Source organism: Parasteatoda tepidariorum, chromosome 1 (assembly GCF_982258835.1).
Source record: "Parasteatoda tepidariorum strain Cologne lab strain chromosome 1, Ptep-v5.0, whole genome shotgun sequence".
Taxonomy (NCBI): Eukaryota; Metazoa; Arthropoda; class Arachnida; order Araneae; family Theridiidae; genus Parasteatoda; species Parasteatoda tepidariorum.
The window spans coordinates 84939800-84952372 of record NC_141755.1 but is presented as its reverse complement, the minus strand read 5'-3'; the positions used below and the strand labels follow the sequence as shown (position 1 = coordinate 84952372).

The 12573-nt window shown below is 33.5% G+C and overlaps 1 protein-coding gene across 2 annotated transcripts in view; it reads left to right on the top strand.

Moving 5' to 3' along the window:
- LOC107456778 (sushi, von Willebrand factor type A, EGF and pentraxin domain-containing protein 1) overlaps positions 1 to 11600 on the top strand; it is a 49221-nt gene extending 37621 nt beyond the window's left edge. Inside the window, exons 16-21 of one of the 2 annotated variants that reach the window (XM_087168149.1) lie at positions 425 to 583; positions 2833 to 2970; positions 4591 to 4767; positions 7435 to 7614; positions 9766 to 9960; positions 11276 to 11600. In XM_087168149.1, the coding sequence (XP_087024275.1) occupies positions 425 to 583; positions 2833 to 2970; positions 4591 to 4767; positions 7435 to 7614; positions 9766 to 9960; positions 11276 to 11496 (1070 nt within the window). In that variant the 3' untranslated portion in view covers positions 11497 to 11600. The remainder of the gene's footprint in view (positions 1 to 424; positions 584 to 2832; positions 2971 to 4590; positions 4768 to 7434; positions 7615 to 9765; positions 9961 to 11275) is intronic. The other variant, XM_087168152.1, reaches the window with a different exon arrangement.
- The last annotated feature ends 973 nt before the right edge of the window (positions 11601 to 12573 follow it).

Sequence of the window (12573 nt, the reverse complement as noted above, 5' to 3'; positions counted from 1 at the left end):
CTGACAGTTTAAATATCATTTTTTTAATAGTTGTTTGATTGCTTTAGCGGAATATGGTAAAATAACAATTAAATTGTTATTTAACCACTATTTTCGAGAATTTTCTAACATCTGCTGTTCCACGAAACGTCTTGTTTTTACTGCTAAATTGCTGAAAACAGATTTAAAACATTTTCAACAAAACTTACGTTGCCTCAAACTATTATTCAAGAGCTTTTCACAGGAAAATTATAAAGAAATTTCATCACAGAATGATTGGAATTCTCCCCATATATGTGCTATAAAATGCGCAAGAATGAAAAAACACGAGCATTACTAGATAAGTTATAGTGTTTTCTGTGCATCTAAAGTGCGTATTCTTTCTCAAATTTGTTTGCAATTAAATATTTCCTTTTTATTATTTATTATTATTTATTATTTTCAGGTGATGTCATCATTAATCTAGACAGTAACCAGAAAATCCTTCCTGGTGGTATTTTGACTATAGACCAAGGAGCAGATGTTAAATTTTATTGCATCAGCAATGGCATTGCAGATTATCCGTCTTGGACTACAACTGTTCCCGACCAATTACTTTCATTTAGTAAGGAATAACCTTCAAATCTAAACTTTTAAGCTAAAATTTAGGAGAGAAAAAAATTAGCAGAATTTCAAAAGTTCAAAAAGGTATTTAATAATAAATGGTAGGTACTTGATTTACCTCGCACTAGAGCTGCACGATAGGCTATTGGCAACGGTCTGGGAAACATCCCTGAGGATGATCCGAAGACATGCCATCGCAATTTTCATTCTCTGCGGAGGGGATGCCTCCCCTGCTTTGGTATCCCGACGACCTGCACGCGAAGTCGAGCACTTTACGGTAGAACAGTTTAACAAGGGCCCATACCGCACACCCTCGGTCCCTACACATGCTGATCAAAGTGGTCACCCTTGCTGACCGTGTCTTTACGATCAGTCAACTGCGGGACTTTAATAATAAATAAAAGAGATATTAGAAATTCGCATGTAACACTTTATATTGATCACCAATTGAAAGAATACTTCAATTTTTTTTTATCCCCTGTTTAGTCCTTCAAAATCATAATTTTGCTTTTCGTTAGAATGCTACTTTTGAAGGTTGGCATTCTCGGTACCTGCATCCACTAATCTACGAAATTTGGCAAAAAAAATTAATGCTGTAGAATTAAATCGAACCTCGTCATCTTTACCTTAAGTGTCTTAATTTTTTTAAATTTATAATTTAACGCTTAGCTCTCCAATTACACATAGAAGAAGAGAAAATTGCACAGAAGTAAAGTCGGTGACAATTTCTTTTTTACATCTAAGATTTTATATAATCTTGACGTTTTTGTTACATATATGTAGTGCAAAATGAGCTTAGATTATTAATAAACTATTTTTCAATATGTTTTTAAAGCGTATAAACTTTTTAATTAATTATTTTTTTGATTAATTTATTCATTAAATTAATTAATTTTTAATAAATTAAAAAATTCTTTTAGGATGATCTAGATTTTTTTCAACAGTTAATGAGTTATTATCAATTTTATATACTTTTTTCCTACAACTATGAAAAAGCGAACAAAGATTTGTGTAATATGCTCGCAAGCTGTCACATTAAAATAAATCCCTTTTTGGCAATTTAAAAAGCAGAAAGTAATATTACAAATTAATTTCTTTTTCAGATTATGAATAACGTCATAAGAACTTTATTTTTGGAACTAAAATCACATTCCATAAAGAATAAAAATTTTCAATTTTTTTTTATTAAATTAATATCAGTTACAAAAGTCGTAAATGTTTTTTTTTCTAGCGAATACTAAATCGGAATTGTAATATTTGAGTCAAATATATTTCGATCAAGCATTTTACGACTGAAAAATTAATATGCATACAATGGTGGTTAAAGTTGTGATCTTGAATAAGAGCTTGATAAAAATCTTAAATTATTGATTCATTCATTCACTGGTTTAAGAGCCGCGATGGCTCAAAGGATAGAGCGTTCGCCTTCCAATGAGGTGAACCGGGGTTCGATCCCGGCGATGGCTGGTCGATACGAATTCCGCATCCGGCTCGCACAGACCACAGTGCTGACGTGAAATATCCTCAGTGGTAGACGGATCATGGGTTAGAGTCCCCTTGCCGTCAGGCTAACCGTGGGAGGTTCTCGTGGTCTTCCTCTCCATGTAACGCAAGTGCGGGTTAGCTCCATCAAAAAGTACTCCACGAAGGGAAATTGCTCCCAATACTTGGTCCAAAAGTTTCCTTGTCTTCTGGATTGGGTTCAAAATTACAAGGCTACGGAGTTGAACATTAGTAGTCGTGAACCCAAAAAACTGGGTCTTCTGTTCAACGACGGTTATAAAAATAAAACAAATAACTGGTTTAAGAAGCCGCGATGGCTCAGGGGATAGAGCGTTCGCCTTCCAGTGAGGCGAACCGGGTTCAAATCACAGTCGATACGAATTCCGCATCCAGCTTGTACCGACCACAGTGATGACGTGAAATATCCTCAGTGGTAGACGGATCATGGGTTAGAGTCTCCTTGCCGTCAGGCTAACCGTGGGAGGTTCTCGTGGTCTCCCACTCCATGTACCACAAATGCGGGTTAGTTCCATCAAGAAGTCCTCCACGAATGCAAATTTCTCCCAATACTTGATCCAGGAGTTCCCTTGTCTTCTGTATTGGGTTCAAAATTACTAGGCTACGGGGTTGAACATTAGTAGTCGTAAACCCATAAAATTGGGTCGGCTTTTCAATGACGGTTATAAAAGTTATAAAATAGAACCACTGGTTTAAAATCTAGACTGATTAATTTAATTACCTTTGCAGAATCACTTGATCAATCGGATGGATATGATACATATTTAAATACTCTGTCAATTCACAATGCAAGTCCACGGCATAACGGATTTTATAGATGCTCCGTTTCAGGGAATAGAGCACGTGAGATTCAGATATGTATTCATGGTGAGTATAGCTCTCTTGTTTCATCAAAATGCACTAATTAACTTATTGTAAGGATGTATAGTGTTAATTTCTAAAGAAAAAATTGTAAATTGATAGAAAAACAACAATCTTTTTTTAAAAAAAAATAATAATGAATGCAACAAAGCATTGTAACCTAAGGGTTGCCGAAATTTTTAGAAACCTTTTTCATGATAAAGCAAAGCAGTGAAAATATTTTTAGAACAACTGGGATTCAATTATTAAATTGTTTTAAATTATCGAATGTCAATTGAATGTTATCAAATGTTGTCCGAAGCAAAAAAATATATATATATAGTCAATGAGTGTCATCTATTTCATATTCTCTATTTAGAGCCTATCATATCATCTATCAGAGCTTATCATCTCATCTATTTAGAGCCTCATATCATCTATCAGAACTTATCATCTATTTAGAGCTTACCAATCGCTATAATTTTTGCTACCCTTGAGAAAACATTTTGCATTTTGCGGGCCCAAATTAACATTTTCATTCTGTAGTTAGCCTAGGTAAAGGAATCGTTAGAATCCCAAATATCTGGCTGTATTATGGAAATAAGTATAATTTGGTTTTTAAATTTTGAATCTCATTAGAAAAAAATGAACAATTCAATATTTTTTCACTTTTTTTGAAATTTAATAATATTTTTTCATATTGCATTAAGTTAGAAATTATACATTTAAATGCTCCTTTTAAACATATCATCTAAAGATGTTTAAATGAATCTTATTTTCTACTTCCATATTTTTATTCATCTAACATTTTTTTTCTTCTCTTTTGACTAGCTACTGATTTTTTTAATATTTCATTTATATTTCGGAATAGAAAACAAGATTCGCAAATTTCAATTTTAAAAACAAACTTCAAAAAAAATTAAACTTTATAACTTTTAAAATAAATGTCTAACCAACCGCGAGGGGCTTAGGCAATTCGTCCCAGCTTTATGACGACTCTGTTCAATGGTACAAGAGTAGACATCGTCGGCACGGCACCAAACAACATTACGGGCTCTAGTTAAACTGATGAAATGATGCAAACTAAGTCAAAAATGGAATAAAATAAAATTTAGATAACTGTGTTTAAATCAGGACAACAAGATTAAATTTAGTACTAAACCAAATTATTACATCCAGTGTCTTTAAGATAGTGCATGTCTCCAAGTCACTTTAACCCCTTCCTTCTCGCTCCCGTGAAAATGAGGGAGTGAGGTTTCGCCCTCCATTTCTCGTTCCCGTGATATTGACGGGTTGGAGTGTTCAGTAGTAACTCGCCAATAAGAATAAAACTAATTCATTTCTTTTGCCCAGAAAGCATTTAATTATTCATTTCACACACCAGATGGCAGTACCAGGATATTTTTAAGGTAATTGTAGATAGTTAGTTTATTTTAAACTAGATGTCAGCACTAATCAAGTGCTTAATACAAATACAAAAGCCAAAAAAATAGGCACTTTTATGACCGTTTTCTTGAAAATTAACCGATCGTTAAGGGATTAAAAGTATTTTCAATGTTTTTATAAATAATATTTTTTAGTTAGAAATTTAATTTTTTACCTATTATTTTTATGAATTAACGCTTTCTTCTTTGGTTAATCTTTTAGCCAAGTGCAAAATGTTTGATGAGAGCGAAGAGTTCAATATTCATTATGACAATAAGCAAGAGGTCAATAGCAGTGTACTGTTCACTTGCAAAAACTCTAATACGAAATTAGAAGGTCCGAATCTGCTAACTTGTTTGTCAAATGGGGAATGGTCTGGACATCCTCCCAGATGTGTTTGTAAGTCGCCAAATACATGCAAATTTACTAGTTTATACTTGTATTTACCTTGAATCTACCGTCAAATGAGGATACTTTGGCCAGTTTTAAATTCGTAGTAAGAATTTCACTTACTTCTGAAACAGTTAGTGAGAAAATATAAATTCTAAACTTGATTTTGCATTTGACGAATTTATAAATAATGTTTAAATATATTTTTATGCTTTACTCCTTCAATAAAAACTCAAAAACATTGTGGGTCAACCCAGGTAAAATTTTCCAACAGATGTTTTTTATTGAAAACTGTCTCTAAAGTCATATTCTTAAAAACTTCTTGGATGTTTCCTTAGAGGGTGTGAATTGAGCAAATATGCTCCTTAGAACAACTGTAAAAAAATTATTATATTTGTTACTTTTACAAATTATATTTATACTAGACATTTGTTAAATTGTTAGATTCTCGTAATAAAAGTTTAGTAGATAACAATAATAAAGGAGAACGCATATGTTATTTTAAACTATTGAATTTACTTAAATGACGATTGATAAACATTAATATTTTTTTACTTCAAACAATAAAAGTGGATTGAAGGGAATTTATTTACACTGCTTTACAATTACTAAGGAGCAATTACCTTTTCAAAAAAATTAATTATAGACATTGATTGAAGAAATAAAACTAAGTACATTAGACAATGTGCATTTATTATAATGCAAAAAGGTACAAATATTATCACATCGAAAAATAATAAAGTTAAATATAAAATATATGCTTAGACGATTTCCAAACAATCACGAAAAATCGGTCTTCTTGCCACAATCAAACATGTATGATTATCTCAGTAAGATGCATGATTACCTCTGCCACTAATGCATGTTTTGATATCTATCTGTTGTTTATAAACTGTCCACTAAAGGATCAAGGTGCTCTTGGGGGATATTGTCCGATACCTCTTTCAAGGCGGTTGTCAACTCTTTCACTGTTGGGGAAGGAGCGTTCTTTGCGAAACACGCCTGCCAAGGGCATTCCAGACAGGCTCTATAGGATTCAGGCCTTGGGAGTAGGCACGCCATTGCATACGGACAATATCTTCACTTTCTAGTGAGACCGATACCTCAGCGTTCTTGTGTGGCTGTGCATTTTTGTTTCTAAACAGAAATTCTGGACCTTTCACACCCCTGTAAAGACGAACATGATCCTGAATATAATCTCTCTGTAATACCGCTGGGATGTAGCGCTATCTCGCTCAAAATGTGAAGCGATGTTCTGCCATTGTACATTATGCCTGTCCACACAGGCATGCCTGGGCCGTACCGATACCGTGCATGAACCTATTGTTATGCACAACGTGTTCCCCTCTTTCTCCTTGCTAAGTGGAAGCCAGAAATTAAATATAAAATTGGAGTGAATTGGGATTCGTCGGACAACATTGCTCTGGACCACTGCTAGTTACCCCAACCAATACGTTCCTTACACCAACGCAATCTTTCTCGACGATGGCATAGTTAAAGCAGGATGCATCAAATAGGTTTCTTTGCCTACGAACTAACTTGATTTAATCACCATGAGTTTGTTCTGGCAGAAACCTGTGGTTGCAACGCCCTGCAGCTATCTTACTAGATGTGACATTTCTGCTTCTTTTTGACACTAGGAATACATATCGATCCTGTTGAGGTGTTGTGTTCCTACCACGACCACTGGCATGCTTTCGCATAGCATCTCCAGCTTCAGCGCCTTTTTTTAATTGGGAGATGAAACTCTTTGACAATCGCATTACTGTGGCTCTAGTGGTGACATTTTATCCTACTTCCAGTTGTCCAACTACTAGCCCACGATCGTAAGAATTTAGGTGATGTCTTGCTGATATTTGCACTTTGTTGCAATACCACCTTGAATTTCACAGGAATAAGCTCAACAACCTGCGACGCCATATTGTTTAAGCACCTAACAGCATGAGTTTTCGAATGAATGAAGAGATTGTGTTATACAGATTAGCCCTTTATACAGATAACGAGACCCGCTCTACCACGCCTTCTGAGCTTGATTTTATGGTTATTGGTGGTTGAACGTTACTTAACATAAATGAGTTGCTCCTTAACAATTATCTAGCAGTGTAATTAAAAACTGATTCAAAGAAGTATAAAAATATTAAAAGACACATACACAGTGAATTCTCTCTATTACGAAATCGACTGAGAGAAAATTTCACCATCAAGAAAAATTGCATTTACACATATTTTTTAGTTTTTTCCCAGTTATTCATGTAAATTCTACTAAATTTTTAGTCGGTGTGATAATTTCAAAAGTATATAATCATTGCTCTTAATAAAAATTATTAAAATCATTTATCATTTTGGTATAGAAAAATTTATAGAGAATAAATTGACGCATTAACGTTTATTTATTGCTTGAAAATTTCCTTGATTTTACAATTGCTTTGCATTTCATGATGTCAAATCACATTTTAAGATTAAGTACAAATTAAATCTTATAAATTGGCTTAGACCTTAGTTGGTTTAAATATTGAGATGCGTGAAATTCTAAAATTTCAAGACGGCCATAACCAGCTGGTCTCCGGTTGTGTAAAGTATTTAATAAAAAATAATTTTAATTTTAAAATAGGTCCCTCCCGTTTATTTTGAGTCGTGGCATTATGCATTAAAAATGGTACATTAAATGATTTTCAGCAAAAGGATGTCCACAATTGCCAGAAACTGGCACCATGCTGATCACATATAGTCCGGAGGATCGTGCGAGAGGCAGCACAGCAACTTTTCATTGCTTCCAGCCCAGTGTGCGAAAGGGAAACTCTTTCATTAAGTGCCTACCGAACGGTGAATGGTCAGGCGTGGTGCCAACCTGCACGTGTAAGTTTTCTTCATACTAATAATTAAAATCTTATTACATTTCACACTCCTGACATGCAAATACACAAAGATATTTATTTAAATTAGATTTCAGAGCATTTAATGAAAGTGAAATATTTGTTCTAGTTTGAAGTTTTGCTGCACAGTTTAGCATTAATGAAATTTTTCTACTCAAATTTAATTTATTTATTTAGTTCTTTTTTTTTCAAAGTTGTTTATTTAGTGCTTTTACTTAAAGGCGGTTACTTAATTGTCAGTAGTTATAATGATGCAATTCAACCTATTTATCTTCTAGCCCACCCGAAATCACTCTAAACATATTGCAGTCACGTTTCAAAATATACAAGCGTTTTAAAACACCCATGTATTTTAAATTGCTCTAGCATAAACGATTTTCAGAAATTACGCCAATTCTTTTTCTCTTTTCTTTTTCTGACAGGAATTTTCTAAAAAACTGTCAGATTTATTCTAAGAGATAATAGAGATTTATTTGGTAGTCAAAGTTGGGAAATTGATTATTATGATTCCAAGTAGTTTAAAATTATTCTTCTCGACGCTTCAAAAGTTAAACCTTTTTTTTTCTTAAACTAACAAATTTTTCAAAAGTACAAAACTGATGTTCCATATTGTTCCTAGTATGCAATCACACCAATAAAATTAATTAAGATTATGATTCAATCATATTATCTAAGTTTTTGAAAAATATTTTATTTCAAAAAAACTGACTTTTTTTATTTCAGCTGGTATTTTTCAGTGTTTTAAAAAAATTAAATAAAGACTTGCTTTTCCTGGCCTGGTTTAAATGCGGCAACCTTGAGCCTCGTGAAACTGTAAATATCCTGTAACGGTTTCCATGGAATATCACAAACCTAGAAAACACAAGTATCTGAACTTGACATGCAGTGGATTTTGAAGAGCATTTGACCTGAAAACGATTCAGGTCCCATTGTGTATCAGATTCTCTTTGATATTTAATGATTTTTCAAGGGCATGGTGTGGCTGGTATTACATTAAAATTCAAAAATTGTCCAACGTCTACAAAAATTCATCTACCAATTGAGCGATTGTGTAGAAAAATAGACAAACGTATAACCTTTGGAATGATATAAATGAAAACAGTTGATTTCTTGCACCAGACCTTACTTTTGAGATTTTTCCCGTATCAAATAGACACCTTCGGTGTCCACTCGCAACTCCACACAGATAAACATATAAAACTAAACGTACTATTGATAAACAGGCTAAACAGTGTTCTAAAATAAATTTGAACTAAAAATAAGTAAGTAAAAATATCGGTAAGAAGCTGACTGATTTACTTGAAGTCGGGTTACCAGTGTTCAAAACAAGTTCAATACTCGAAGAAAATAAAAAAGACTGAAAGAAAGAAGACAAAAATGTTCTTAAAGCAATACAAGCGAAATATTAAGCATTACAGAAACCAGTTGGTTTAGGGCTATTACATGTTAGCACCCTATATGCATTTTATTTTATAACTGTCGTTGAACAGCCGACCCAACTTTTTTGGATTTACGGCTACTAATATTCAACTCCGTAGCCTTGTAATTTTGTACCCAATCCAGAAGACAAGGGAACTCCTGGATCAAGTATTGGGAGAAATTTTGCCTTCGTGAAGGACTTTTTGATGGAACTAATCCGCATTTGCGTTACATGGAGAGAAAGACCTCGAGAACCTCCCATGGTTAGCCAGATGGCAAAGGGATTCTATACCATGATCCGTCTACCACTGAGGATATTTCACGTCAGCATTGTGGTCGGTGCAAGCTGGATGCGGAAGATCTGATCTTCTTCAGAAGAGAAACAAGGAGAAAATAATCGCATTTTGTCGAGATTCTTACCTTTTTATATAATCATTTGAATGAATTTATATAATTGTACTCTTAGTTACCCCTTTTCCATGACATTTGGTCACACTTAAAACTACATTTCTGTACTACATTTTCCATTACTATAATGTTGGAGAGTGCCAAACTCATACATTGGTCGAAAGTTTATATAAATATAAATGTTATACAATGAATGTGAAAAATTTTGCACTTAAGTTTCTTATTTACTTTAAATAACATAATTGTTTTTACATTATTTGAAAAAGACTTTAATTTCAGACTTAGATATTGTCTTTTCTTTTTTTAGTGCCCAGTTGCCAGATGGAGAAGCTATTTGAACACGTTCCAGAAAATGTTGTGCCCAACATGATAAACGTCACCAACGGGACTCTGCCATACGGTTTTGAGCTGCAACTCACTTGTGAAGGTGATCTGAGATTAACTGAACCAGCCACTGCTAAGTGCGGTCGAAATGGGGACTGGGAGGTTCCTAAAGTTAGCTGTGAGTTTTATATAAAGTTTAATGTTTAATAGTTTGTGGTATATTGAAAAACTTCGAAATAATCTTATTTATTTTATTTATTTATTTTTTATTATTATTTATTTATTATTTTAGCAATAAAATTTTAGCTGCGAGTGCTAGTGGTATTTAGGGCACTCCATTGATAAAAGTGTTCCAACAGTTAATTTAATACAATCCATAATTGAGCGCTCTAATGCACGATGCAATCATTTCATAAATATTAAAAAATTTCTTAGTTAAAGTACGGACGGTGCCAGGCAGCCCCACTATTGACCATAAGAGTATTATAGCTTTGACCGTAATTGGCTCCGTCAGTCAAGGGTCTTTAATTAGTGGTTTGCTAAAGTTCCTTCCTGAAAGATGTGGGCATTCGCCAGTTATTTCATAAGCAGTAAAATTCACGGCATGCAGCATTTTAAAGTGCTGCTGAAAAAATATTCGTGTCCGTTAATCTAAGAGATTTGTAATTTAAGAGATTTGGAATCTGAGAAATTTGGAATCTAAGAGATTTGGATTCTAAGAGATTAATCTAAGAGATTTGGAATCTAAGAGATTAATCTAAGAGATTTGGAACCTAAGAGACTTATCTAAGAGATTTGGAATCTAAGAGATTTGGAACCTAAGAGATTGACTGTGAATTTTAATGGGCAGAGACATTTTTTAATATTTCTTAAAGAGCAAGGATGATACTTTTTACAGTGTGTTTTGTGAAAAGTCGAAGTCCTTCGCCTATATATTTCATATATTATGGATATTTCAAATAAAAAAGAAACTATTACATAAAGAAAAATTTAGATTATTCCTTCTGAAAGTTTGCCTTCTTCTACATAAAATACACTAAGTTGGTGCAAGCCACGGGCAAGCCTGCTTGGTGAAACCAAGCAAATTTAAGGCAGAGTGTGCATTTCTTGTTTTTCAGTGGCGCAATCTATGGCCAAGAATTCGACTTCTGCCACACCATAAATCGCACCCATTTATAGGGCGGACCCATTCATACATCCATTCATTCATCCACAGATCGTAATTTTGACCTGAATCAGCAAACGATCGATCTCCAATCCAGTACCCCCCTGAGGTATTGATTTGTTATGGGAACATGGAGCACTTTTGCGACTCGCCAGATTTAAAGTGCATCAGTCACTTTACTACACGGGGAATCTTCGGCCGGCGGAGTTCGAACCCACGAACTCTCAGACATGGGCCCAGCGTCCTACCGACCAGGCTATCCTGGCCTTATGCACTAAGTAAATTCTTTAATGAAAAATGTATATAACGTAATATAATTTTTTTCCAGGTGTACCTGGGTGCACATCGATTCAAGTACCTGCAGATTCTAATCTAATAATAGATCCTGAAAGGGCCTTCTATAGATTCGGCGAATTTGTATCGTTATATTGTAATCCAGGACATGTTTTGAGTGCTGAAGTGGAAAGACTGATGTGTTTGAGAGACGGTTGGTCTGAAAATACCATACCGACATGCATAGATCCATCTTCATTGACTGAAGTGGTATGAACAGAATCCAAACGTTGTATTTCCTTAAGATGCGTGTTAATGAAAAAGTATACATTTTTTCTTTTTTGTAAATAAAATTGCCGACACATAATTCTTTTTTTTAATGCAACTCTCGTTCTTTTTTCTGTGTTGTCATTTTATGTACAGCATAGCAAAAAAAAAACTATCCAGAATATAACCTGTATTAGGTTATTAAGATAATAAATTAGCCTGGATAGCTTTATACCTTCCATTTGTATTCAAAACAAAAACATATAGTTCCAATGCATATTTGGTATCACAAAATTAATCGTGTTACATGTTGTTTTTTCTGTCTAACTACGAGTATTTCTGTTTGAAAATATAGCAGAGCATTCCAGTGTAAAAAAAAATAAACTTTTTATTGAAAAACCTCTTACTTTAAATAGAAACAAACAAGCAACTTGGCATTATAAAATAAAATCTAGCAATGGTCCAATTGGAAAAGAAATTTCGATCATCAAAAAGAAAATTCGAGTCTATAATGATAACGAAAGCGTTAGACTGACATTTTTGAATACGCAATAACATCAATTTTTAGCTTAAATATTATTTTTATAATGTACAGAATATATCTGCGTTTTACATTTTCTTCAAACTCTGTAAGAAGAAAAAATGAGAAGAAAAAAAATATTTCATTACTAAACGATATATATGTATGAAGTACAACATAAAACATGCTACACCCTGAACAAACTTCGATATAAAAATGTTAATTCCACAGTTTTCCACCAGGTGGAACTGCATGTATTCTCATCTTGCACTGCATAACCCTTTTACTTTATCTATATACAACTTTTAAGCCATTTGAAAGAACACCCTGTATAAAATTTTTTGAAGACTCGGTGGAGTACAAATATATTTAGTTAAAAATATGTATTCTAAAGTTATTAAAAATTTGCGTTTACAATTTTTTGAATATATTTTAGCAAAAATAAGTAATATTATGAAGGTTGTAAATAATATTATGGCATAGATAGTCACATATCATCGGTCATGCGCAGCCAGGATATCAGAGCAGTGGCACGATTTTATGTGCCACATGGAAAAAATTAAATG